This window comes from Capricornis sumatraensis, chromosome 3, assembly GCF_032405125.1.
Source record: "Capricornis sumatraensis isolate serow.1 chromosome 3, serow.2, whole genome shotgun sequence".
NCBI classification, from domain to species: domain Eukaryota; kingdom Metazoa; phylum Chordata; class Mammalia; order Artiodactyla; family Bovidae; genus Capricornis; species Capricornis sumatraensis.
In genome coordinates, this window is record NC_091071.1 from 6,064,665 (window position 1) to 6,092,328 (window position 27,664).

Genomic DNA, 27,664 nt, shown 5'->3' on the forward strand with positions numbered 1-27,664 from the left:
AGCCGAATACCCTATAAAACTACAAATCCCATAATCCCCGTTGGCCTCGCTTTTTTTTTTTTTAGGTGGCAGCCGTAGCGCCTGATGTTTCAAGACGCACATCTTCCTTTTACTGACTTCTCTCTCTGCCCCAGACTGCCTTTTCCGTCCTCTTTTCGTGCCCTCATTCGCATTCTTCTTAGTATCCTTCATCCCCTTCTTTTGATATTTTGTTTGAGATCTATCCTTAACCCCATTCTCGCCTCTTCCACCCTTTTCTCAGCCACAGGACCCGCACACCCAAGCGCTGTTGGCAAGGAAATCAAGCCACCAAACACCCAGTGGAAAGGCTGTCCAGTAGCTTCCTCCCCATAGGCTAAGGCAGGGAGCCCCCAAAGCGGACCGAAATCTCTTCCTCGCCCACATTCGTTTTTATATAAGGCGGCTCGGAGCCGCAGCGTGTGCTCGGGAAAGCCTGTGTACGGAGTGGGGGGCGGGGGGGGCGGGGGGGGCGGCGGTGCTGGGTGTACTGCTATTGGTAGCTGTAGTGGGCGTCGGATAGCTTGTCTCCGGGCTGGGGGGGCTCGTGCGCAGGCGTCGGGTGGTGGGCGGAGGCGTTGGTGTTCGGGAGGTGGGTGTGGAGGCGGAGAGGAGGGCGTGGTGTCCCCAGGTGATCGCGATCGGGGAGCGAGAGAACGACTCGGCTTAGGGGGAAGAGGAAGTTAAGACAACATCGCCTGTTTTAGTGCTTTTTTTTTCTTTTTCCAGTTCAGCAGAGACTGTTTTCCAGGGGGGGATGAGTTAAAATGATCTATCGTGTTATACTGAGAACAGTTCGTAGGAAGACGGTCAGTATGCTCCGCTCCTTTCCCTCCTCTCCTTTTTAGGTGCACCCCTCCGCTCCCTCGGAAGCCTTTCTAAATAGGTGGGCACCGAGGGGCAACTGGGTCATGAATAATTCATAAGGACCGCCCCGCCCATTAGCCACGGCCCTCCGAATCGTGCTGACGCATGTTGCGTGTTCCAAACCCTAGGAAGTAACGTAACAGTCCCCGCCCCTAGCACGGAGGGCGGGGCGTCATCTCCAGCACGTGCTGCATCTACCCGCGCAAGCCCAAAAGGGTGTGCGCAGGCGCTGCTCGCTAGGGGGAGGAAGGAGGCGGGGTGGGGAGGTTGCTGGGTTTAGAGCCGGGCGGAGACCGCTGAGACTCATTCCTCAGGAACAAGGGTCGGGTGTCAAGGAGACCTTTTCACACCAGCTCCCCGTCCCCCGCCTACGGTGGGTGGGATCGCGCGGCAGAGACAAAAGGATATCAGTAGGGACGGACATAGCTGCGAAGGGAAGTAGGGTGTCAGTTTGGGGTGGTGGGCTTCTGCGGGTGGGGGGCGGGCTGAGAAGGGCTATATTTAAACTCCCGGAGCCGTTAAGTTGGTTCGTACTCCGATGCGCGCGCAATCAGGGTGGTGGCGGAGTGCGCATGCGTGATTCCAGGGAGAGAGGAACGCGCCCCAGCCGTGCGCGCTCGCGCCGGAGCGGTAGTGGTAGAGGAGAAAGGGGTCGGCGCACGCGCGGTTGAGTCCTCGAGTTGTTCGGGTCTCGCGGGCATCTTGTTTTGGTCTCGCGGGCGAGTGGGGCGAGCTTTCCGGGGAGGCGCTTGGGCGCAAGACCAGGGGAGACGAGCAGCACTGCGCGCGCACTCGGGGAAGGAGGCGGGGGGAAGGGAGCGTGGTCTAGGAAGGGGGGTTAAGCCCCCGGTGCCCCCCTGGTTGCCCTCGACTGGAACGGAATAAGGGGAGGAAATGATCGAGATGGCGGCGGAGAAGGAGCCGTTTCTGGTGCCGGCCCCACCGCCGCCGCTCAAAGATGAGTCGGGCGGAGGGGGCGGCCCCACGGTGCAACCGCACCGAGAGGCCGCCTCCGGGGAGCTCCGCGGCGGGACGCAGCGTGCGCCGGGCCCGCGCGCTCACTCGGCGGGATCCCCGGCCTCTATGGCCGGCAAGGAGAGCCCCGGGGCTGCATCCACCCCTCGAGGCGGTCAGTCGCAGCAGCAGCAACGAGGGGGCGGCCCCCAGGCGCAGTCACACGGGGAGGCCTGCTTGTCGGATCCGCACGGGCGAGCCGCTCCCCCGGACGTGGGGGAGGAGCGACGGGGAGGAGGCGGAACAGAACTGGGCCCCCCTGCTCCTCCTCGACCCCGGAATGGCTATCAGCCCCACCGGCCCCCAGGGGGAGGTGGGGGCAAGAGGAGAAATAGCTGTCATGTAGGGGGAGGTGGTGGAGGCTTCAAACATCCGGCCTTCAAGAGACGCAGGCGGGTTAATTCGGACTGTGACTCTGTCTTACCCTCCAACTTCCTCCTGGGGGGCAATATCTTTGATCCCCTGAACCTGAATAGTCTCCTGGATGAGGAAGTGAGCCGTGCACTCAATGCGGAGACCCCTAAGTCATCCCCGCTTCCGGCCAAGGGGCGAGATCCAGTGGAGATCCTCATCCCCAAAGATATTACAGACCCTCTCAGTCTCAATACTTGCACTGATGAGGCCCAAGTTGTCCTTGCTTCGCCACTCAAGACTGGTCGGAAGCGGCATAGACACCGGGGACAGCACCACCACCAGCAGCAGCAGGCAACGGGAGGGAATGATAGCCACTCCGCGCTGCCCACAGCCCCCCTCACTTCCTCACTCCACGGGGAGGGCACCACGCAGCAGCATGGGGGCCAGAACCGGGACGCCCCCCAACCCTATGAACTCAACACAGCCATCAACTGCAGGGATGAGGTCGTGTCTCCCCTTCCATCTGCCCTCCAGGGTCCCTCAGGCTCCCTTTCAGCCCCTCCAGCTGCCTCAGTTACCTCTGCACCCCCGTCTTCCTCCTCACGACATCGCAAACGACGCAGGACTTCCAGCAAGTCAGAGGCAGGAGCTCGGGGTGGAGGCCAGGGTTCCAAGGAAAAGGGCAGAGGGACTGGGGGAGGGCGCCACCACCTCCAGCCACTACCTGCTGCAACCTTCAAAAAGCAACAGTGCAAGTTCCAGTATGGGAATTATTGCAAGTACTATGGGTACCGCAATCCTTCCTGTGAGGATGGGCGCCTTCGGGTATTGAAGCCTGAGTGGTTTCGGGGTCGGGACGTCCTCGATCTGGGCTGCAATGTAGGCCACCTGACCCTGAGCATTGCCTGTAAGTGGGGCCCATCCCGCATGGTGGGCCTGGATATCGATGCCCAGCTCATCCACTCAGCCCGCCAGAACATCCGACACTACCTGTCTGAAGAACTGCGTCTGCCACCCCAGACTTCTGAGGGGAGCCCAGGAGCAGAGAGTGAGGAAGGGACCACAGCCATCCGAAAAAGGAGCTACTTCCCAGCCTCGCTGACAGCCAGCCGCGGTCCCATTGCTGCACCCCAAGTGCCCTTGGATGGAGCCGACACAGCGGTCTTCCCCAACAACGTTGTCTTCGTCACGGTAAGAGGGTCCCCAGGCTCCTGGGAATAGGGGTCAGGCATGAAGATGAGAGTGAATGAGAACATGGCAGGGAGGGTTATGACCCGGAGGGTTCCTGTGCATGCACCCCTCCCTGGAGAAGCCAGGTGCTCAAGAGAATGGTCTGAATCTGCAATTGATTCCATTTTGGTGTATCTGCCCTCCTATAACCTGGAAAGGCAGGGGCTGTACCTGGAGTCCTTACTCATGACGAGCCCCAGGATAGGGGCAGGTTCCTTTTGCTCTGCTCCTGGGCAGTATTGTAATCTAGACCCATCCACTTTCCTTTGGGGGCTGCTGCTCATACTCACTGGGGGATGTGGTCCAGATGAAAACTTGTCCTCCGGCCTTCCGTAGGTGCCTGAAGGGATGGGTGTCCGACATTCAGTGTCTTGGGATGGGGCAGAGGATTAGGGTAGTGGCTGGCTAATTATGTTCTGTCCTTTGATAGGGACCTCATTTGTGTTAAACACAGAGTTGATTGTCAGTGGCCAGGAACCCAAGCGACTTGGCCTTAGATCATCACCACACTGACCCTAGATGGTGGGATGGGAAACCGTGCAGGAGAGTACCAAGTCTTAAGTATCTGTCCCCTGACTGCACATCAGTCCCCATAAAATGCTTCAGTTAGTCCACCTACAGGAATAGTTGGCAGTGTATTCAGTTACACCCAGAAGAATGGACTTTGCAGAGGGGTGGTAATGAGCTAATCATCTAGAAGGTTTCCTGAGAGATGGAGGTCTTCATTTCTCTGGAAAAAATGAATAGGCCTGAAACTTTGACAGTCCCACCTAGGGAAGGAACCCACAGGTCTCCCTTTCAACCTGAGTTGGGCCCCTTTGCAGAACATTGAATCTCTCAGCTTAAATGCCTGTGGGGAATAAGTACTGGACAGGATCCTCGGAGAACCCCAGCATTCTTTCTCTGCAATTTGAACTTAGCTTTGACTGCCTTGTGGATAATTTGCTCAATTTAAGATTACTCAAGCTCCCTCTATGTTTGATTGGCTTACCACCAATACAGAGCAAGAAAATGAGACTCAAAGAGGGCACCATTTGGGAGTTGTTTTGAGGAGTGTCAGAAGCCTGGCCAAGGACTCAAGTGGGGCTGCATAGTGGGTTGAGAAGGGGCGGTGGTTCTTTTTCACCTCTCGTCCTCAACCCCAATTCTCGCCCTCAGGGTAACTATGTGCTGGATCGAGACGAGCTGGTGGAGGCCCAGAAACCCGAGTATGATGTGGTGCTCTGCCTCAGCCTCACCAAGTGGGTGCATCTCAACTGGGGAGACGAGGGACTGAAGCGCATGTTTCGCCGGATTTATCGGCACCTGCGTCCTGGGGGCATCCTAGTCCTGGAGCCCCAGCCTTGGTCTTCCTACGGCCGGAGAAAGACTCTCACAGTGAGTGCGGGTTTCTGTGGAAACTGGGGCAGTCCTTCCTTTAGTTGAGGCAAGGAAGGCCTCAAGGAAGCAGAGCGACTTTCTGATGAAGGTGAAAAGGGCCCCCCAAGTGGGCCTACCTTCACTAGCCAAGAAGGCAGTAAGCTGAAGTGGTCCCTTACCTTTCTCCCTAGGAAAGAATCTACAAGAACTACTTTCGAATTCAGCTGAAGCCAGAGCAGTTCAGTTCCTACCTGACATCCCCAGAGGTGGGCTTCTCCAGCTATGAGCTCGTGGCCACACCCAGCAACACCTCCAGAGGTAAGGCTGGCTTCTTTTGTCTGAGGAGGAAGGGAGGCCAGTGCTGAAGCAGGGTGCAGACAAGGTGTTGGGGTCTGTAGGCCCCGTCAGCCCCTACTGAGTGCACACTCTTCCCTCAGGTTTCCAGCGTCCTGTGTACCTGTTCCACAAGGCCCAATCCCCCAGCCACTAAGTGGCCCCCTGAACAGAAAGTGTGAAGAAGCTGCCTGCTGCTCCAAAGGATCTAGGGGGAGAGGAAAGTATCTCAAGGTCTTTCCTTTCTGGCTCCAAAAATAGTTTCCTCTCCTGAATCTGCAGAGAAAGCTTTTCCTATGTTGCTGCCCCAGCCTCTTCCCTACACCTCTGGCACCTAAGCAGCAAGCCCAGCTGTGCTGGAACCATCATCTTCCTCTCCCCCAGCCCACTGGGCTGGATGGCATGGACTGTTTGCTGCCCTCTATTCTCCTAGGGCATGGGAGTTGGGGGGTATCAAGTTCTCTGGCCTCTTCCTCCTGTTCTCCCAAGGAGAGAGACTCTTTTCTCTTCGGCCCTTGTCCTGAACTGCATTTCAACAGACCACGGATAGATGGGCTGAAGATTAAGAGGGGGATGTCGGTGGGGAGGCATGCAGGTAACTGTGAAAATCCTTCCCTCTGCTGTCCCCCACTGGGAGAGGTGGTTGGGTTCCGAATGTGAGAACAGCACAATAAACTTGATGTTTAGGGCAGCGGCCCCCACACCTGTGTTTGGCACACTGTAGTTTGAGGGGACATAGATGGTGGCTTCTGGTAGAACCTGTGCTTCCTCTCTGCCCAAACTGTAGTCTTACGGAAGAGAACACTTTTTTCAGTGGTTGGGAAGATTGTTGAATGCCAGTGAGCCCTCTCTACACGTGTGCTTGGTTGTGTCCCACTCTTTGCTACCCTCCAGACTGTAGCCCACCAGGCTCCTCTGTGCTTGAGATTTTTCAGGCAAGGCGACTGGAGTGGGTTGCCATTTACACTTAACTGTAGAGAGAACCCTAAACCAGGAAAAGGGAGTATAATGTGAATTTTGAAGAACCTATCTACCTTCCCCCAAAAAAACCCACTGACAAAATTTGTTTTGTGGAAGCTTTGGGAACAGGCTGACTTTGGAAGAGTTAACCACGGAGTTGAAGTGGAACCAGAGGAAGGCAGTTCTAGGACCAGAGTCGGACACGACTTAGCAAGAACCTGCCTGCTCTGCTTCTCATCACTACCAAGTTTCTTTAAAAGGAGGCCGAAACGACTTTCTGACCGCTTCCAACCTGAGTCTTGACCGCATGTTAAGGCTCCCAAAAAGAGTCCCATTTATTAGCAAAACCACTTTATTCTGAAAAATAGTTTCAACACCAAAAAATACAAACTAGCAATCCAGGGAGCCCCCAGGTCTACGCTTCCCATCGCCTCAGTGTCCGATGCATAAGGAAGGTATCTTCTGAAGGGCGGGGCCGGAGTTGAAGCCGGAGTGGGGGCAGACCTTCCAGGGTCAGGTGTGGAGATTCATAAAATAATGTTTCCGGATCACACAATATGGTCATGTCTGGCCCTGGGCCAGGTGGCTCCTGTTGGAGCACAAACAAGGGGAGCTGAATCCCTGGCATTTGGGGGCGGGGAGCGGGGGAGCGGTAGGGGAGACAGCCAAGGTGCCTCACCTTTGGAGGTGGGGCTCGGGCCTGCGGCGGCAGGAGCGCCAGTTTCTCCCTCAGCGCGGCGTTCAGAACCTGTTCCTCCGGCACCTGCAGACTCACCAGATCTCGGAAGAGCCGCCTGGAGCGCGGCACGTTCAGCCCTGAGACCGCAGGAGGGGCGGAGGTGAGCGGCGCCGCGCACCCCCGCTCCCGCGCCCGGCCGGCCGCCTGCCCCCCTCACCCTCGGTCACGCTCTCCTCCAGGCCGCAGCGGGTCTGGAACGATTTTCTCAGCTGTTCTTCCACGGCCTTCGCGGCATCGAACTGGCCCCCGGCTGCGGCCCTTGCGGCCTGCAGCTCAAGGCTCAGGGCCAGGCTACTCTGCTGCACCGGCGCCCCCAAGTCCTGCGGCGCCTCGGGCTTCTCGCTCGATGAGGCGGCGGCCGCCGGCGGCTCAGACCGGACCGGGGAAGGCGGCGCCAGGAGGAAGCGGACCTGGGAGCAGAGAACGGGGCGGTGACGGGGTGAGCCGGGGGGTCGTCAGCGAGCTGGCGGCCAAGTTTTCCCCGAGCTCACCTGCCGCCCCTTGCGGGCCCCGCCCCGCCGGTCCGCCCGCCCCTTCCGCCGTCCTGGGCTGCAGTTGGGCCTTCCGCGTCCGGGACTCTCGGACCGCGGGCTCAGGCTCAGGCTCAGGTCCAGGCCAGGCTCCGGCACCGGGGCTCCGGGCTCGGGAGCGCGGGGTTCTGGGGGTGGCCCTGGGACCGCCACGGCCTCTCCCCCTCCCACCGACTCCAGCTGTGACTCGTCGTAGACCATCATCTTCCGGCGTCTGTAGGGGTGCGGGGTAAGGGTCACGGAACCGCCACCTCTTCTCCCCCGCCCTCTCAGACGCCGCTACCGGAAACCGTCAGCCCCTACCCAAGGGGGCGGGGAGACCAACTCCTGACCCGCCCTATTGGTGCGCCTAAGCGTCATTTCCGTTGCCTCCTCCCTCGCCTCCCTGCGGGCTACCGCCTGCACCACCTCGCCCCGCCCCCCAGGCCAGGGATTTAGAGCGCAAACCCGCGGAAGCCCTACGGGTCCTCATTAGGGCCCTTTCCATTTCGAAACGAGTTACAGACGACTCGCCCTGTCCAGTCGTCACCACCTGGCTTCTGCTGGAATCCGGACTGTGTCAGTCCTCCCTGCCAGGGCACTAAGTGGAACACCTGTAATTAACGGCCCAGCGCCCTTGCACTGGACCTCCCTACTCCGTGCCTCCACGGCATCTCCGGGTGTTCCATCGCCTCCCTACTCTGACCAGACCCAGTGTGAGTGAGGGCGTGGCTCGCTGACTCCAGCCAGGGTCCTTCCTAGGTGGTGGCCTGGGTGAATGGCCCTTTGTGACTTTTTCCTCTTCGAAGGTCCGCTAAAATATTCATCTATAAGTTGAAAGAGACACGTATACCCCAATGTTCATCGCAGCACTGTTTACAATAGCCAGGACATGGAAGCAACCTAGATGTCCATCGGTGGACAAATAGATAAGCAAGCTGTGGTACATACACACAATGGAATATTACTCAGCTATTTAAAAGAATGCATTTGAATCAATTCTAATGAAGTGGATGAAACTGGAGCCTATTATACAGAGCGAAGTAAGTCAGAAAGAAAAACACCAGTACAGTATATTAATGCATATATATGGAATTTAGAAAGATGATAACGATTATCCTATATGCAAGACAGCGAAAGAGACACAGATATAAAGAATAAACTTTTGGACTCTGTGGGAGAAGACGAGGGTGGGACGATTTGAGAGAATAGCATTGAAACATGTATATTACCATATGTGAAACAGATTGTCAGTCCAGGTTCAATGCATGAGATAGGGCGCTTAGGGCTGGTGCACTGAGATGACCCTGAGGGATGGGGAGGGAAGTGGGAGGGGGGGTTCAGGATGGGGAACACATGTACACCCAGGATTCATGTCAGTGTATGGTGAAAACCACTACAATATTGTAATTAGCCTCCAATTAAATAATTTTAAAAATATTCATCTATATAAAAAATAAAGATCTATGTTGTGTACCATTAAAAAAAAAAAAGGCTCAGGGGATTTACCCTGGACTCCTGGACTGCAGGGCAGAAGATGGGAGTTCTCACCTCCTTCCCTCATGTTCCTTGAGGTAGACTCTCTCTGTTCTCTGAGCCTGTTTCTTCTTGGGTAAAAGTAGTCTGCGTTCAAGACTTTTGAGGCTCTCCCAGAATGGGTTAACAGTCAACAGAAATGTTTGTGTACCATTTTTTAATTTGTTTTCCTATTCATTATCTTCCCAAGAAATGCTGTGGAAGATCAGATAGAATGGCTAGTTACCCATATTTTACAAACGTTTTCAAGGATCTCAATGGGGAAACTAGAGGATTTCCAGCTAAAGTCGGGAATAAGAAAGTATGCCCATTCCTCCTACTGCAGATCTTCCTCCACTTATGAGGGGGTTATTTTGAGATATACATATGTCAAAAATGCATATATTACACCTAACCTACTGACCATCATACTTAGCCTAGCCTACCTTAAATGTGCTCAGAACACTGGCAGAATGAATTTCTGTTGTTGCAGGTCACCAAGTTGGTGGCAATTTGTTACTGCAGCCCCAGAAAACTAATACAGCTGAAGAAAAGTTCTGGGCTGCACCTCAGGCTCAGACCACAATCTCCCAGGATCTCATCCACACCTTACAGCATCTCCACTCCTAGGGGGCTAGGATTGGAGGCTCTATGGTGGGAAAGATTTGGCCATGAAGGACCATCCTTCCTTTGAGGGCTTCTCCAGGCCCCAGAGCATTGCCAAGGGAAACCAGGGCCAAGGCAGGAGGAGAAAGCCTGGGTGGTGGGAGAGAGGAGGAGCGCTGGAGGCACTGGGGAGGGAGGCCTGGTGCTGGGATCACAGAGGGATAATCACTGTGGGTCCCTCTGTGGGGAGAAGGAAGCAGGAACCATGACAGCACAGATGGAGAGGCGGCCCTGCGGAGGCGTGCTGTGTGCGGAGGTCGACAGGGAAGGCTGTGTCTAGCCATGCCCCCCCAGAGGCCCCCAAGATCTTAAGGTTCTGAGTATGACCACCTAGCTGGTCACCAATCATGCTCAACAAGTGTCATGACATGCAACCCAGAAGGGTACTCAAGAAACAGAGGCCTTAGCACATAGGTTTCCTAAAACCTAAGCTGCTAGAGGGCCCTGGGAATCAGGACCCAGCCCCCTCCCCACAGGTTATTCCATGCCCTCCCACCCACCCACACTTGCAATGCCAGTCCTTCAACCTGAGAAAACCCCTCAATGCCCAGTACATTTCCTGCTGGCACCCCAGACTGAAGAAACACTGTTTACTTTGGCAACAGAGGGTTGAGGCTGGGTTGGTTCTTGGCTGAAGGCATAGAGGGGGCTGCAGGCAGGGACTGGGTAGTCCAGCAGGAAGTGAACTTGGTGAAGAAAAAGGCCTTTTACGCCAGTGACCAGTGTGCTGTGACCACAGCACTCAGACCACCTCTGCAGTCCCAGGTCCAAAATCTGCTCCTGGGAGACAGGGAGAGGAGGAGGAAGGACTCACATCCCATAAAGGACTGGGCTTGGGGCCAGAGGTCAGAGAATCCCACCACCCCCCAGCCCAGCAACACCCCCTTTCTCCTCTTTGGGCTTCAGTCTCATCTGTAAAATGGGGGGCAGGGGGGGATGGTGAAGGCTATACTAGTTTATCTCTGAGCAGCTTCTGTTTCAGACAATATCCCCCAATATCATACACACACCCCTTATTTCAGTCCTTTGCCACCACCCTGGGGCTAGTCCCCTCTCCTTGGCATCTCTTGCAGCCAGCCCCTTCCTCTCTCTTACCCAGGATTCCCACTCTCCCCAGGACTCCAGAATCTGCCCTCTTCCCCCAAGATGGCCTCCCCATCCAGCCCTCTCCAGCCTCACTCCCAGCAGCACCAGCTCAGGATAATGGGTAGAGAGCGCATGCCCACAACAGCCAGGTCTACCAGACACAGCAGGAAGCAGCAGGTGTCCTGATACAGCTCAGAAGTGGCAGGTCTGGGGGATGCTGGATGTTGAAGATCAGCTGCTCCTTGGCAGGAAAGAAAGCCCTAGCAGCATAAATTGGGTGCAGTGAGAGCTTAAGGAGTGGAAGAGGTCAGATCCTCTGCCAGCAACAAGTTCTGTGCCAGAGAGAGGAAGAAGAAACGTGGGGAGATGGCTGCAGGGACAGCAGGCCAGCCCCAAAGCCTACTTTGTGCAAATGAGAAAATTGTGCCCCTTCCTCAAAGCTCTTTACTGCTCTGAAGGTTCTATATATTGGTGGACTGTGGAGTTGTGCAGCATACAACCTGCACAGTGGCAAGGGGTGACCGTGAGGGGTGGAGGAGGAAGCTCAGAGAGGTGGTGAAAGCAGTGGCCTGTGATAAGGGCACCCGCCTGGCAGAGCTGCTTCCCCTCCAGTGTCACTAACTGGAAACTTGCAGGAGCTACTGAACCCCTCTAAGCCATCACTTACTGATCTGGAAAATGGGGAGAATGCTCTTAGGGCGAGTTGACGTTCCCTTAGGATTAAATAAAGTAACACAAAGCTCGCTCGACAAGTGCCTCAATGGTGGTGAACCGGCCATAGTAACCGGACACGGAGAGCTGACAGAGGGAGAGAGAGGCCGACTGTTCCCGGATCCACGGACATGGTTTCACTAGCTTGTTGAGGAGCTGTTTTAACTAGAAATTAACTGTCCTGTAAAACCTGTGTCGCCAGTGGCCCGTGTCACCATGGGTGAGCCAGAGTATTCAAGGGTACAGGGTAGGGGCTCCTCTATAATCCTCCATCGGCTAATGCCGTCGGGGCTGGCGGTTGGGCTTGGGGGGCAGACAGGCCCTCGGTCCAGGCTCAGGGGTTCGCGAAGGTAGGCCTTTCTGTTCGCGGACACCGCCACGCAACCCCACCCCCGCCGCCATCCCTGCCAGGAGGCAGGGAACTCTTAATCCACAGGCCCAGGAAGGCGCGACCAGAGGGCGATGGCGGCGCCGCGGGGATAACGGCGTCAGCGCACCGCAGCGCCTCCTGGAGCTCAGGACCGCGGGGTGGCCGGCCGTCCAGTGTGCCGCGGATACCCCGCCGCCCCTCTGTCGCCCCTCGCTGGGTGGGGGCACCCCCGCAAGGCCCCCACCCAGCGCTGGGTTCCCTCTGGCCAGGCCTCTTCCCACCCACACCCACCGAACGAGGAGGCCTGTCCGACCAGACCCCGGGCGGAGGTGCGAGAGACCCCGCCTCCCAGAGCCACGCCCCTTTCGGACGGAGCGTCGCCCTCTCTTAGGGTGACGTCAGAGTTGGGCAGGTGTCCACGTAGGGCACGACCTTCCCTCATTGGACACTCCTCCTCCCCATTTCACAGTGACTTCAGGGTAAAGTCCAGATTCCTCTCTTCTCCAGCTAGAAATCCCCCTTCTCTACCCGTGGGGAGCCCTCAGCTCCGCAGGCTGGAGCCGGCTATGACCCGAAACGCTTTTCGTGATCTTCCCCCAGGGCAGCCTCTGGTGCAAGGTCCTTCATCAAACTCATCTCAGGTTAAAATATAGATTCCCAGGTCCCACCTTAACCCTTGGCTTTGAGGCCAGGAATCTGAACTTTTAACAAGCTTCCTGGTGGTTCTGAAGTCTCCTAGGCTTCAGAATCTGAATGTTGACATTCGTATTCAAATAGCAGGAGTTCTCAAACTTCAGCAGGCTTGTTAAAACAGGTTGCTGAGCCCCACCCTCAGGGTTTTTGATTTCCAGAGGTCTGAAGTGTGGGGTCTGAGAGTTTGCATTTCTACCTTTCCCTGGGGATGCTGAGGTTGCTGGTCTAGGACCACACTCGAGTACCACTTCTTTAATGATACATTCTGGAGAAGAGTTTCCACCTGTTGTTGATTCACTGGGTACCAAGCTCTTGTGGAAGGCACTTCACATTCATGCAGCTGTGTGAAATAAATGTTTACCATATTCTCAGGATAAAGAAAGTGAGATTCAGACAAGTTAACTCAGTTGCTCAAGGTCACATAGACAGGAAGGGTAGGTTCAGAACCAGGTCTTTCTGAATCCAAAGGCTCAGCTGGCCAAGCCTCCTGTGCACTGCTAGTTAGCCTTTCCCAGGGGCTTGTTCTGTCTCTAAACCTCAACCAGGCACTCTGAAGCCTGAGTTCAGGGTACTGGCTTTTCTGGGGACCAGTACTCTGCTGGGTACCAGCTTTTCTGCCCAGAGAGTTCATAAAGAGAGACTAGAGAAGCCCATGCCTCATGTGGTCCTGACTTCAGACGGTAAAGAATTCGCCTGCAATGCAGGAGACATGGGTTTGATCCCTCAGTTGGGAAAATTTCCTGGAGAAGGGAATGGCAACCCATTCCAGTATTCTTGCCTGAGAAATTCATGGACAGAGGAGCCTGGCGGGCTATAGTCCATGGGGTCGAAAAGAGTCAGACATGACTGAGCGACTTCCACTTTCACCTGACGCCTTCTTCCTTCACTGTCCCTCACTTTGGAGTGGAAGTTCCCCTGACTTCTCTCTGATTGGCTCCAGGGTCTCCTGGATGACCCTCAGGGACGAGGAGAAGAAAGGACACTTGGGTGCTGCAGGAAGGGCAGGAGAGAGGCAGGGCCACTGGGTCCACAGAGGAGAAAGGAGAGGTGGTGCCACACAGGCGCCAGGGCACCTGGTCAGTGCTGCCTGAAGATTTTGCCCGGGCAAGCCCCTGAGGAAGCCTGTCCTTGGCAAGGACACACAGGTCAAGTCACAGCTGCTGACGGGGTAGAGAGGTGAGCACTACATCTCAGTGGGGCCTCAGGTGAAGGGCCAGGTGGTGAAGAATATAACAAATCTAGGTGGGCTGTTAGGGATGAGGAGTCCCTTCCAGACTTCCTACTCCCGTCTACATCAGACCTGGGTTTCTCCCTTGTCACCCCCTAACCTCCACTTCTATGGAGTGGGCCAGAGAGCGGGGGTCAGCAGCTCGCTCAGGACACTGCACATTCTCCTCTGTCTCTTCCTCGCAGCCCCCAGCTTTCTGCTTCTCCTCACTGGCTCCTGGGTCGTAACCATTCCCTTGGGGAGGGGAGCACAGCCTGGAAAGGGAGTACAGCTGGGGAGCCAGAGACAGGACCTGGGAGGGAGGGAGTCTGAACTCACTGGGTGGGCAGGGTAGGACGCAGTGGGGATGTCCTTCCCGCCTGAGTCGTCCTTCCCTCCCCCAAACACTGCTGCCCCGGGCACCCAGATGAGCCCTGGGACATGGCCCTGAACAAAGCCCAGGGGACGGGGGCGGGGATTCAGGGAAGGCACCTCTCTCTGAGGCAGACAGTAAATCTGAAGGAGAAATGAGAGCAAGCCAGTGAAGAATGTGGCAGAACCACTTTCAAAGCAGAACAGTCAGCATTTGCAAGAGGAAATGAACTGAGGCTAGCCAAGCACAGCGGAAGTGACCGCAAGGGACACCTGGAGAGTTGAGGCCAGGCAGGAGGGTAGGCTCCTTGGCCAGACACTGAAGTTTGGATTTCATTCTAAATGCTACAGGATCCCTTGAGAAGATCTTAAATGGAGTGATGATATGCTCTGAGTTACACTAAAATCTCTATCTGACCCCATAAACTTAAAAAATATATATATCTGCATCGTTAAATAAATAACCTCACCCCTGTTGGAATGGCTATAATCAAAAAGCAAGAAATAACAAGTGTTGCCCATGAAATGACAGCTACAGACTGGGAGATTATATTTGCAAATGACATCTCCAACAAAGTATTACACACATATATATATTACATACAAAGTATTACAGATATATATGTATATATATTGCAGGAGATGGCATAGATCACAGAGATCCTAAAGAAAGCAAGGAAATTCCAGAAAAACATATACTTCTGATTTCGTTGACTACACTAAAGCCTTTGACTGTGTGGATCACAACAAACTGTGAAAAATTCTTAAAAAGATGGGACCTGAAAAAAAGTCAGTGGATTGCATTAATGTCAGTTTCCTGGTGGTGATATTGTACTATAGTCGGGCAAGATGCTACAAATGGGGGGAACTGGATGAAGGGTATACGAGAGTTCCATTATTTTTGACGATTGCATATCAGTCCAGATTATTTCAAAATGAAAAGTAAAAACAAAAATGGACGACTGTGTTAAAATATTTGCAATTCATATCATAAAGAGCTGATGTCCCTCACATAATCTCCAGATAAATAATAATAAAACCAAACATGTATACAACATATAATATGTAGCAAGTACTGTTCTGTTTTATTTTTGATGCATTAATTCATTAAATTCTCACATTAGGGATTTCCCTGGTGGTCCAGTGGCTAAGACTCTGCACTCCCAAGGCAGGGGGCCCAGGTCTGATTCCTAGTCAGGGTGCTAGATCCTGCTTTCCACAATTAAGAGTTGGCATGCTGCAACTAAAAAAAAAAAAAAAAAAAAGATCCCAAGCCTGTGCTCTGGAGCCTGCAAGCCACAACTAATAAGCCCATGTGGTCTAACTATGGCTTTCCTGGTGGCTAAGCGGTAAAGAACCCATCAACCCATGCAGAAGACATAAGAGACACAGATTCAATCCCTGGGTCAGAAAGATCTCCTGGAGAAGGGAATGGCAACCCAGTCCAGGATTCTTGCCTGGAGAATGCCACGGACAGAAGAGTCTGGCAGGTTGCAGTCCATAGGCTCACACAGAGTCAGACACAACTGAACCGACTTTAGCAGGCACGCACACCCCAACTACTGAAGCCCGCATACCCTAGAGCCCCTGCTCTGCAACAAGAAAAGCCACCACAATGAGAAGCCAGCCCTCCACAGCTAGAGAGTAGCCCCTGCTGTGCGCAACTAGAGAAAAGTTCCCTCAGCAACAAAGACCCATCACAGCCAAAAATAAAGTAAACAAATAAAATTATTAAAAAAGAATTAGGACCAGACCATTACTTATTTAAAAAATCCTCAACAAAATATTAGCAAGTCAAATCCAGCAATAATCATAATACCCCTCAATCAAGTGGGGTTTATTCTGTGAAAGCACGAGTGGTTCAAAAATCAATTAATTTGCCACACTAAAAGACTGAAGAAAGAAAATCACTTAATGATATAAATAGATGCAGAAAAACCTTGACAAAACATCTACCATGACAAAACTTCCAGCCACCTAGGAGTGAAAATCAACTCCTTCAAGCTGATCAAAGGCATCTGCAAAAAAGCTATAGCTAACTGCAGATGGTGATTGCAGCCATGAAATTAAGACACTTACTGCTTGGAAGGAAAGTTATAAACAACCTAGACAGCATATTAAAAAGCAGAGACATTATTTTGCCAACAAAGGTCTGTCTAGTCAAGGCTATGGTTTTTCCAGTAGTCATGTATGGATGTGAGAGTTGGACTGTGAAGAAAGCTGAGCGCTGAAGAATTGATGCTTTTGAACTGTGGTATTGGAGAAGACTCTTGAGAGTCCCTTGGACTGCAAGGAGATCCAACCAGTCCATTCTGAAGGAGATCAACCCTGGGATTTGTTTGGAAGGACTGATGCTAAAGCTGAAACTCCAATACTTTGGCCACCTGATGCGAAGAGTTGACTCATTGGAAAAGACTCTGATGCTGGGAGGGATTGGGGGCAGGAGGAGAAGGGGATGACAGAGGATGAGATGGCTGGAAGGCATCATGAACTCGATGGACGTGAGTTTGGGTGAACTCCGGGAGTTGGTGATGGACAGGGAGGCCTGGCGTGCTGCAATTCAGGGGGTTGCAAAGGGTCAGACACGACAGCGACTGAACTGAACTGAACATTTAATGATGAAAAATTGAGCACCTGGCCCCTATGAAAGGAAAAGGCAAGATGTCTGTTCTCACCACCCTGATTCAATGTTATACTGAAAGTCTTAGCATAAAATGGCAAGATAAGGAAATAAAAGGCATACAGATCAGAAGAAAACTAAAAGATCCCACATGCTGCAACTAAGACTCAGCACAGCCAAATAAAGAAATAAATATTTTTAAAATTCTCGTTCTAAAAAAAAAAATTCTTCCCATATCATCTTAGTTTTATAGGTGAGGCAACCAAGGCACAGACAGGTTAAGCAGCTTGCCCAAGGCCATAGAACTAGTAAGCACAGAGCCAGAATTCAAAACCCAGCACTCTGGTTCCAGAATACAAACTCAAACTCTGCAGGTCTCTAGCAAAGATCCACAACCCAGTGGTAGAATTGTCAGTGCATATGAACAGTCAAGGAGTCAGTCAGACGGGCGCGGAGACGCTTCTGGAAGTAACATCGCGGTGGCTGCCCAAGGAGAACCCCAAGTTCAGTTCAAACTTGGTTTGGTTGGTGATGGTGGTACTGGAAAAACTATATTCGTGAAGCGTCATCTGACTGGTGAATTTGAGAAGAAGTATGTAGCTACCTTGGGTGTTGAGGTCCATCCTCTTGTGTTCCCTACCAACAGAGGACCTATTAAGTTCAATGTGTGGGATACAGCTGGTCAGGAGAAATTTGGTGGACTGAGAGATGGTTATTATATACAAGCTCAGTGTGCCATTATGATGTTTGACGTAACATCAAGAGTTACTTACAAGAATGTGCCTAACTGGGATAGAGATCTGGTACGAGTGTGTGAGAACATCCCAGTTGTGTTGTGTGGCAACAAAGTGGATATTAAGGACAGAAAGTTTAAGGCAAAGTCAAACGTCTTCCACCGAAAGAAGAATTTTCAGTACTATGACATTTCTGCCAAAAGTAACTACAACTTTGAAAAGCCCTTCCTCTAGCTTGCTGGAAAACTGATTGGAGACCCTAACTTGGAGTCTGCCGCCACGCCTGCTTTTGCCCCGCCAGAGGTGGTCATGGACCCAGCCTTGGCAGCACAGTACAAGCACGATTTAGAGGTTGCTCAGACAACTACTCTCCCGGATGAAGATGATGACCTGTGAGAAAGTGAAGCTGAAGAAGCGTCAGAAGTCTAGTTTTATAGGCAACTGTCCTGTGATGTCAGTGGTGCAGCCTGTTTGCCACTTTATTATATAGCTAAGCAGAACATGTGCTTAATCTTTGGATGCTGAAGGAGATGGATGGGCTTTGGAGTGAATGTGGCAGTTTAAAAAAAAAATCTTCATTTTTTGGACCTGCATATTTAGGTGTTTTGGAACACAGTTGTTTCCTCCTTGAGTTTCAAATATAAGACTGCTATAGTCACATGACAATATTGAGAGTGGAATCTTGTTTGTTACTGTCATTCCCTTCCTTTTCATTTAGAATCATAATAAAGTTGTATTTCAAATATCTAAAAAAAAAAAAACAACAGTAAAGGAAAAGTGAATGGGTCTTCAACTTAGAGGAGAAAAATCAGAGAAGAGAGGTGCAGACCTCCCTGCACCCAGGGAACCAACCTTGCCCAGCTCAGGCCACATCTCATTACACAAGGCACAGACTCCTCCCTCAAGACCAAGCCCCGCCTTCCAAAACCTTCCCCTTTACAGCCACCTGTTCCAGGAGGCACTGAGGGAAAGGGAGACGGGCAGAAGGCCAACCCTGAGCTTTAACGGGGAGACAGACACAGCATCCCAGGTGAGACAGGTGTGGGGTGGGGGGGCTCAGCTTCCGAAACAAAGAAGATGGAGACAGGAAGGGAGAGCCCCCCACTTGGAGATCTTCCCAGCCGCCTACCCAGTCCCCCGGACTGACCCAGTAAGCAGAAAGGCAGCTCCAGGAAGGAGTGGACAGCGCTGGCAAATTGGCTCAGCATGAAGCCATCACCAGAAACACCTGCTCCCAGGCCTGCCGCCCTCCTGGCCCCGTGCAAAAGCTCCAGCCCTCTGGGTCCCAGAGGTGACCCCTCCCATCCCCCTCCACCCCAAGTCCTGGTGGATCACGGGCATAGTTGGGGGGCGGGGGGCAGGCAGACCAAGGAAGCTAGCCCCACAACAGTCCTAGAGACTAACACCTCATTTGACAGGTGACTTCTTCCCGCGGGGAGAGAATGCCAGCCCTGCCATCCTAGGACCTTCTCCTCTAGAGAATCGAAGTCCTGCCGCTCATGAGAGGAAAACAAGAACAAGTTAAAATATAACTACGGAGACTCGCAGTATGCACTGGCACATGCTCGTGTGCACTTAAACAGCTGCACACACACCCTGCCTGCCCGTCTCAGGCCAAGGCCTTCATGCCTGTTCCCAGCCCATGGTGTGGCTCAGGCAGGGCTGGCTCTCCTCCCTGCCTTGGGGCTCAAATACATAGATGAACGAGGCTGAAGGGAAGGGAAGGACAGGGGTAGAAAGAAGATCTGAGGTCCAGGGCTGAGGCTCTGTCTCTGGGTTCAAAGGCTTAAACCGAGAATCTTTTACCCAAGTCAACTCTCCCCGTTGAACTTTGAACTGTTAGGAAGCAGAGCTGAGGGAGTTGAAGGCACCACATGTCGCCAACTCTGAAGAGTCTGCAGTGGATAAAGGCAGCACAGGACTTGACTGGACCCCCTGGAAGCTGGCAGGGAGCTGAGCAATGAGTCAATTCAACCCATCATTCTATTTCAAGAGCCTGAGGCCCAAGGAAGCAGAGGGACTCAATAGAGTCTTGTAGCAAAGTGGCAGTAATACTGAGACCAGGACCAAGGTCTCTCTCTTTTTTTCTAAATTAATTTATTTGGCTGCACCAGGTCTTAGGGCAGGAGGAGAATGGGGCAACAGGGGATGAGATGGTTGGATAGCATCATCAACTCAATGGACATGAGTTTGAGCAAACTCTGGGAGATAGTGAAGCACAGGGAAGCCTGGCATGCTGCAGTCCATGGGGTCCCAAAGAGTCAGACACAGCTGAGCAACTGAACAACAAAGGTCTTAGCTGCGGAAGGCAGGTTCTTCACTGGGGCATGGGGGCTCTTAGCTGGGGCATGCAGGATCTAGTTCCCTGACCAGGAATAGAACTGGGCCCCCTGCGTTGAGTATGATGTCTTAACTGCTGGACCCTCAGGGAGGTCCAAGGACCAGTGTCTCTTGACTCTCGCTCAAGTGCTCTTCTTGCTACTCACTGCCCAGGGCATTCTTTGTCACTTCCAAAAGTGGTGTTCCTTCCACCAGAGGGCTGTTTGGAAAGTGCTTCCCTCACTCTAGGTGAAGGTTTACTTTCTGGTTCACCCAGCCCTGTTTTAGGCCACGGAGATAGTAATCATAAACTGTAGATCGTAGCCAATAGCATCATAATAGCAGGTAACATTTATTGAGCCCTTATGGTGTGCCAGTCATCTCCCTGACCCTCGTGACAGACCTGTGACACCAGCACCACTGCCATGCCCACTTCACAAATGAGGAAAGCGAGGCTCAGAGAAGTTAATCAAGGTTGCACATCCAGGAAGTGTTCGTGTAAACCACTTCCCACGCTCTGAACTACTGCATCCCACTGCTGCCACCCTAGTACATGGGGAAACAAAGCAATACAATAATTTCAGATACTGATAAGTACTGTGAAAAAATAAATCATGGTGAGAGAGGACGACCTTGACAGTGGCTCTCTCCTGATTTCTAGATCGGGTGTGGTCAGAGAAAGAGTCCACGAAGTTGTAGCCACATTTGTACTGAGTGTTTACAATGCCCTTCTCTCAGATCCTGGCTTGGTGTAAGGAGCCCACCAAGCCAGGATCTAAGAGAAGGGCAATGTAAACAAAGGGGACAGTTTGGGCTTCTTCCCAAGGGTGATGGGAAGCCATTGGAGAATTTACGCACGGGAGTGACATGTTTTGCTGTGTAACGAGTAGATTATAGGGGGATCCCAGGGAACAAAAGATCCAACATTTTCAGGAAGTCTGAGGATGAAGGGAGGAGGGGAGATGGGGCAGAAGTGGGAACAGAGCCGGAGCATCTGGGACCAGCACTCTCCCTTGCTCCCCAGACTTCCAGGGCGCCCCCTCTCTAATAGGATGGGTTGTAGTTCAGTCACTCAGTCACGGCTGACTCTTTGTGACCCCATGGACTGCAGCACGCCAGGCTACCCTGCCCTTCAGTGTCTCCTGGAATTTGCTCAAACTCATGTCCATTGAGTCAATGATGCCATCGAATCAATCTCATAGGGTTTTCAAAATAAAGACCCTTGGTCCCCACTGGGGCCATCCATAGCCCTACCACTTCTGCCTCATGGAGTCTAGCAGCCTAGGGGAAGGTGAAATGCCTGGGGTCTGATGGGGACAAGAAGGCAAGGTGTCCAAGGTGGGATTTTTCTTTTTTTGGCCATGCCACACAGCATGCAGGATCTTCGCTCCCTGACCAGGGACTGAACCCACACCCCTTGCAACAGAACCTCAGAGTCTTAACCACTGGACTACAGGGAAGTCTCTTTTTCTTCTTTCTTTCTTTTCTTTGACCAAGGTGAGATTTTTGCTCAAGACTCTCACCAAGAGATAGATTTCTCCAGGGGTCACACTGCTACCCACTGTTCTCTACAGGAAAGGGCTGAGTGGGTAAGAATCCCACCCCCCCCCCCACCCCCCAACACAAATCTCTACCCCAGGAGATCCTGTATGCCTTCCCTGGAGTTGAGGACTTCTTCCTCACATCCCAACATAGGCCTTCTCCATGGTTCTGGACTGGATTACTTGGCGTGGGGAGGAAGGAGGCCGCCTGGGTGCACTGAGACATCGAGGAAAAGTCAGTTCCATGGACTTTCCCCCTCCATCCCACCCCCTTCTCTCCCATAAGTCTCCTTTCTCCGCTTGGCCAAGCCCAGACAGGACTCCATCAAGTCTGGAGAGGGAGAGACGGTGGGAGGTGCCAGCCCCTCCCTTGGCTGCTGGCTGAACTCACCTTCTTCCTTCCCTCCCCTCACATTCTAAAGACAGAAGAATGGGAGCAGCATTCCTTCCGACAGCCACAAGCCCGTTGGCTCCCGGGCCTGTAGGTACTTGCAAGGTTATTTACCAGTGATCCTCAGGGGCAACTGTCCTTCATCCTCCCCTCCCATCCCTGAAACCTTAGATCCCCAACAGGAGGAGGAGCTCATTTCTAGGATTTGGTGGTGGGGGGATGGGGTGGGAGGGCAGATTTTGGACCTTAGACAGTGAGGAACTACTCCAGAGCCCTGGGACCCATTAAACCTCCAGGCTTCCTGGGACCCAGACCCACCACGGCTTGCTCCACCCCAGAACAGTTCCTGGCACGTGATGGAGATGTGATGAGAGCCCCAGAACTGAGCCACTCTGTATTAGTGTTTTGAGTCCCTGCCTGGCTTCAGGCTAAACTTAGGACTCATTCCTGGAGAAGTCACGGCATTCACACATGGAACACCTGCTATGTAACAAGTACCTGTGTGTAACTTGCATGTAACATGTCCTCTGTGAGCTAGACTCATTCGTTCAATGAATGACAGTGACACGACCTTAAACACGACCGGTCCCTCAGTTTCCCTCTCTAAAACTTAGAAGTGATAATATGTCATCATAACAGCCATTTGTGAGAATTACTTAGAACAAGACATAAAAATAGTCACAGTGGGTGTTTAATAAGGGGTGGGTGGCATCACCAGGGCTGTAAACGTTAGGGTGTGGTGCACAGCTAACAGGCTCAGGGTAGCAGCGCTGTAGGACACAGGGCAGAGCAGCCCGGGGTTGCTCCCGACTTTTGGGAAAGGCCACCGAGTCCCCTGCCAAGGGGCCCAACTTTGCCAGAGCTGCCGGGGATGGGAGCGGGCAGGAGGAGTTTGCTGCCGTTTTTAGTGAATTCGGTTCTTCCCGAAGACCGTTCCTGGGACAACTCTCCGGCTCCCAGCTCTGCTCACGCCCATCGCCTCCTACTCGCAGCTAACCTCTGGCTGAGCGAGACCCGCCTCACAGCCGTCCCTCCCCCGCTCCTCGGGCCTCTGCGGCCCCCTAGGCTCGGTCGCGGTCGCCAACCCTTGCTCCTTCCCTGATCTCCAAGGCCTGGGGACTCTGTGCTTAATGGCTCGGTCGCGTCCGAATCTCTGCGACCCCAGCCCACCAGGCTCCTCTGTCCATGGGGATTCTCCAGGCAAGAGTACTGGAGTGGGTTGCCATGCCCTCCTCCAGGGGAATCTTCCCAACCCAGGGATCGAACCTGGGTCTCCCGCATTGCAGGCGAATTCTTTACCGTCTGAGCCACCAAGAAAGCATTCCTGAATTTTGTCGCCTTGCAAAATACGCTGCTTTAACTTGGGGAGCCACCTCTGCGCCCTCGCGTGGCCGGGCAAGAGGGCAAGCTAAGGAGGGAGAAGGGACTTGAGCCTCCACGGCCTCCCCTAGCTCGCGTGGCCTCCCGCGCCTCAACCTCGTGTCACATCGCCGCGGACTCCTCCCGCTGCTGGTCCCGAGGCGCAGGTGGACATCCAGCTTAGCCCTCTGCCCGCGACCCCACGGGCCCGGGCCCGGGCCCTCTCCCCGCGGCGGCCCCACCTCGCCCCCGGGAACCCTGGGAGATGTAGTTTTCGGCAGCTCTTGGCAGGAGCGGGTGGCGGGGTGGCCGCCGGCCTTGACGCGTGTCCGCGGCTGTCAAGTGCAGGACCCTGACCCTCGCTGTGGCCCGGCCCAGGAGGGCCGGAGAGGCAGAGCAGTGGGCTGGCTGCAGAGGCGGAGATTCCGCGAGGGGCCTTGGACGAGCCCCGAGGCATCTGCAACAGTCAGTCTTGCAGGATTTCCAGGGAGAGTGTCTTCAATGAACCGGTGCCGATACCTGGTACCGTGACAGGTGGGGCAGAGTCCCCAAAGGCCTCCAGCCTTGAGAAGCCTGTGGACCCGGGGCCAGACGCCCCTCCACCGCCACACACCACCCCTCGCAGCAGGTCCAGAGATTACTCCCACACGTGTCCAGGCTGGAGCCTCAGGCCGCCCTCCCGTATCCCACCCAGGTTCCCCTCGTGGCCTCTGGCCATCCACAAACACTCTACATCTACTCGGAAATATCTGATATTATTTCCCAACATTTTGATAATTCTTTTTACAAATTGAATAAAAGGAATGAAGGGGAGTGTATGTGGGACCGCCCCCCCCACCCCGCCCCGGGCCAGGCCTCCAGGTCTCGATGAGAGGTGACGGTGTGACAACTTCTCACCCACAACTCCTGGCCTGCTGCTCTAACCTCTCCCATCAACCTTACCTAAGAGTGAGGTGGGGGCTTTCTGAGGATGTGGGCTTCCCCCCTAGAGGGGACTCCGGGCATCCTGTTTCAGACCCTGAACTGGGTCAGGCTGGGGGCCCATGTGGGCCCGGAGGTGCCGCTGGCGCCGTCTCTCCTGCCGGCGGGCCAGGTGCCGCAGCTGTTTCCGGACAGCCCAAAGCACCAGGTACACTTCCCTCAACATCGCAGCCTCTTGTGACTCCATGGGGGACCCGGTCTTCATCTGGGAGGCAACTGAGGTAGAACTCACAGATGACTGTGAAGAGAGCAGATGAGCACAGGTGAATAGCGTGATCTAGGGAGAACCTGCTGGTGAAAACACCTGCAGATAAACAGCAAGGCTTGTTTAATACCGCCTCTTCTGTCGGGTGACAGCTTGGGTACTGCCTCCTCCAGGAAGCCTTCTGGGGCTGTCTCTACTCTCGGGTTTGCCCCGTTACACCACGTTTTATACACAATTTGTTCTGTGGACTCATCTGTTTTCAATACCAGCATGCAAATTCTTGGAAGCCAGGGGCCATGTCTGACCTACCTTTGAGTCCCCACTAGAGTTCGATGGAGAAGTGAAGGACAATCTCCAACCCAAAGCTCTCGCCTGACCTCAGGCCTGTATTTCCCACTGCCTCCTAGACATCTCCCTGAAGAGGTGCTTTGACATCTCAACTTATCCTGTCCCAACGCCCTAAACTCACCACTTCCTTCCCTAAGTCAGCTCTGCTCCCAGTGAACGGCTCCAGACTGCTTTGACCTCTGTCTGTCCCTCTCCCCTCACCACCACCCAATCAAGCACCTGGCACAACAATTCTACCTCTTAAATATCCCTCCAACCCATTAATTTGTTCTATCTGATGCCTCCCTCCCTGTCCAGAACATTCTTCCCTGCTGACCTGAACTGCAGGCACCTCCAGTGGGTTTTCCTGCCTCTCTGCTCCTGGCCCCTTCTGACCTCCCTCCACAGGGTGCCAGGTGAACTTTTATTTTATTTTTTGACTGTGCTGAGCAGCCTGTGGGATCTTAGTTCCCTGATCAGGGACTGAACCCAGTTTTCAGCAGTGAGAGCTCCAAGTCCTAACCACTGGGCTGCCAGTGAATTCCCAAGGTGAACTTTTAAAAATTATTATTAATGTAGTAATACGTTATTCAAAACCAAAATAAATTGACTTGATAGTGAGCTCAACATTTCCCTTTTAAAACTAAAATTTTGACTTTGAGGTAACTGTAGACTCCCACGCACTTGTGAGAAATGAATTCCTTATTCTGTTTACAATAGTAAAATATTGTGTAAGGATTTTATTTGTAAATATTTTGTTCCCTTTATTTTCCCTCAATAGTAAAATCTTTCAGATCTCTAGTTCACAGGATATTGACATCAATGCAACCCACTGATCTGCATTTTCCCCTTATTTCCCCAGTTCTACTGGCCCTCATTTGTGTGTTGTTGTGTGTTGGATTCTACCCAATTTTATATCCTATGTGCAGGTTCATGTATCCAACGACCATAGTGAAGATACAGGAGATTTCCATCCACACAAGGATTCCTCATTTGCCCTTTTATAACCAGTCCACCTCCCCCAACTCTCTGTAGCACAGCCCCTGGAAACCACTAAACCACTAATCGGTTCACCATTTGTCTAATTCTGTTATTTCGGGAATGGTATATAATGTAAGTGGAGTCATATGATATATATACAAGCTTTTGGGATTTGTTGTTTTCACCTTGAGAGCCATCCAAGTTGTTGTATGTATCAATATTGTTCCTTTCCATGGCTGAGCAGCATTCCGGAGTATGGATATAGCGAAGTTTAACCACTTATTCTTTGAAGGACATGTGGGTTGTTTGGGGCTATTATGAATCAAGCTGCTATGAACATCATGTACAGATTTTTGTGTGAACATAAATTTTTGTTTATCTGGGATAAATGCCCAAGAGTACAATCACCAGGCCATACGATAACTGCATGTTTAGTCTGATAAGTGACCAAAGTGTTTTTCCGGAGTGGCCACACCGTTCTACATTCCCACCGGCATGAATGAGCAAGGGGGATCCAGGAGGGGAGGGAGGGGCTGCTGGGGACAAAGGGGACATAGTGCTGACCTTCCAGCTGCACATCTGCCAGCCAGACTGCAGGGCGGAGGCCATGAGCATGGAGACGGACTTGACGGCCGCCTGGGGCAGCTGCAACAGTGATCTCCGACGGCGACCCGCCTCCACCGCAGCCCCATCCGTGGTGGTCTTGGCTAACAGGCAGGGGTCGACCACCTTTGGGGACACATCCATCTTGGAGACCTTAGCCTCCTTGGGGGGCTCAACCAACTTGAAAGTCTCAGACACCTTGAAAGCCTTCTCCGCCTTCAACTCATTTTTCTTGGAGTCAGTATGATCCGTGATGACTGACTTAGTTTTGTGTTTCCAGAAGAAAACCTACGAACCGAGACAGGGAGAGGAGGGACAGAAGTGAGGCGGCAGAGCAGGAGAAAACTGTCAGGAGAAGGGAAGGCCCAGAGAAGGGTCAGCGAGTGTCCCGGCCTCCTCCCCAGCTGTCCCACCCCTCACCTCCTCCCTCCCCAGCTTGTGTGGCCACCGGAGGCCAGGAAGGGCATGAGGCCAGGTGAGGGAGTGGGGGGTTTCTGTGACCTGGAGGTCACTGACCAGCATCCCCCACCCCAGCATGTTGGGAGAAAGGGGCTCTGAAACTTACCCAGCGGCTAATCTTTTGCCAAATCCATCGGAAGAACTTAATAACCACCGCCATTTCTCCCGATTACACGAGCCCCAAGAAGGGGACAGAATGAGCATTTAGTTCAGTGGGGACGGGGAGGGGGAGAGGCTGCGGGCCAGCGGCCGCCACCTAAGGGGTCTCTGGGGAACCTCAGGCACAGCAGAGAAGAAAGAAATAGGGAATCCAGGAGGAAAGATCGCCACAGTGAGTCATCCTAGGCCCTTCCTCCCCTCCCTGAGACAGGGAGAGGAGTCAAAAGTGGATGAGAACCCAGAGGGAGAGAGAGTTCTAGACCATTGTGAGAGTCTTCCTGGCCCTGACCCCAACCCCCGAGGCCCTTCCAGGACCCCCAGAGCCAATCCCTGTAACCTCGACCCTCTTTTCCCCAAATCCAAGGAAGGGAAACTCAGTGAACACAACGCTGGTGCTCCTTGGGCATTTCCCATGTATGGGGCCATGTAACCCCTCCCAGCTGCCCTTCAGGTAGGCATTTTTGTCAGGGTCATTTCACCCAGGAGGAAGCTGAGATTCGGGGAAACCAGGAGAGCCTGCCTAAGTCATAAATCTAGGGAGCCACAGGGCAGGGAGTCCAAACCCCAAGATCCCTCCCGAGTGGTGGCTGCTGCTTCCCCGCCTCCCCACTAGATGGGGTCTTTCTCCCCACCTGCCTCTTCTGCCTGGGACGGGAGCTGAGGCCGTCAGGGAGGGGCCTGCTTACCCGCAGGGCCCCAGCGTCAGCCAGCTGCGGGGGGAGGCCACAGAGGCTGGCCAGGCCTGGCAAGGGCACAGTGTGCCCGGGGAGCCTGGCCCACACCCAGCGTTGAGACAAGGGGCCCATTCAGGGCCCCCTGCCCCGCCCCCAAGCAGCCACCCGGATCCAGCCCACAGAGGGGACACGCTGGGAAGCTGGGGGTGGGGGGGGAAGGATCCTGCACAATCACCAAAGGCCCCATTGTTCCCCTGTCCCCCACCAGCACGTGGGCCATCGCCCCCCCTTCCCCACTCCCTCTGCCT

General features: G+C 53.5%; 3 protein-coding genes and 1 pseudogene across 4 annotated transcripts; 2 read left to right on the plus strand and 2 right to left on the minus strand.

The window, feature by feature from the left end:
• The first annotated feature begins 1,779 nt into the window (after positions 1-1,779).
• On the plus strand, positions 1,780-5,823 carry MEPCE (methylphosphate capping enzyme). The gene is made up of 4 exons (XM_068967865.1): positions 1,780-3,444; positions 4,642-4,860; positions 5,034-5,160; positions 5,280-5,823. Exons 1-4 carry the CDS (start codon positions 1,780-1,782, stop codon positions 5,330-5,332), a joined length of 2,064 nt encoding a protein of 687 aa, XP_068823966.1. The 3' UTR covers positions 5,333-5,823.
• Positions 5,824-6,546: 723 nt separating this feature from the next.
• Positions 6,547-7,660, minus strand: PPP1R35 (protein phosphatase 1 regulatory subunit 35). 2 transcript variants are annotated; one of them, XM_068967866.1, is made up of 4 exons: positions 7,366-7,660; positions 7,032-7,284; positions 6,815-6,951; positions 6,547-6,724 (listed from the first exon to the last, which is right to left on the minus strand). In XM_068967866.1, the coding sequence occupies exons 1-4, from the start codon at positions 7,606-7,608 to the stop codon at positions 6,551-6,553; spliced, it is 807 nt and encodes a 268-aa protein (XP_068823967.1). In that variant the 5' UTR covers positions 7,609-7,660; the 3' UTR covers positions 6,547-6,550. The 2 variants fall into 2 exon arrangements, with proteins under 2 accessions (XP_068823967.1, XP_068823968.1); XM_068967867.1 differs by lacking the exon at positions 6,815-6,951 and having other exon boundaries at positions 6,577-6,724.
• Positions 7,661-17,065: 9,405 nt separating this feature from the next.
• LOC138077104 (GTP-binding nuclear protein Ran-like) lies at positions 17,066-17,753 on the plus strand (annotated as a pseudogene).
• A 6,199-nt stretch (positions 17,754-23,952) lies between these two features.
• SPACDR (sperm acrosome developmental regulator) lies at positions 23,953-26,683 on the minus strand. Its single transcript, XM_068967616.1, has 3 exons — positions 26,630-26,683; positions 26,026-26,352; positions 23,953-24,186 (listed from the first exon to the last, which is right to left on the minus strand). The coding sequence occupies exons 1-3, from the start codon at positions 26,681-26,683 to the stop codon at positions 23,953-23,955; spliced, it is 615 nt and encodes a 204-aa protein (XP_068823717.1).
• Between the last annotated feature and the right edge of the window lie 981 nt (positions 26,684-27,664).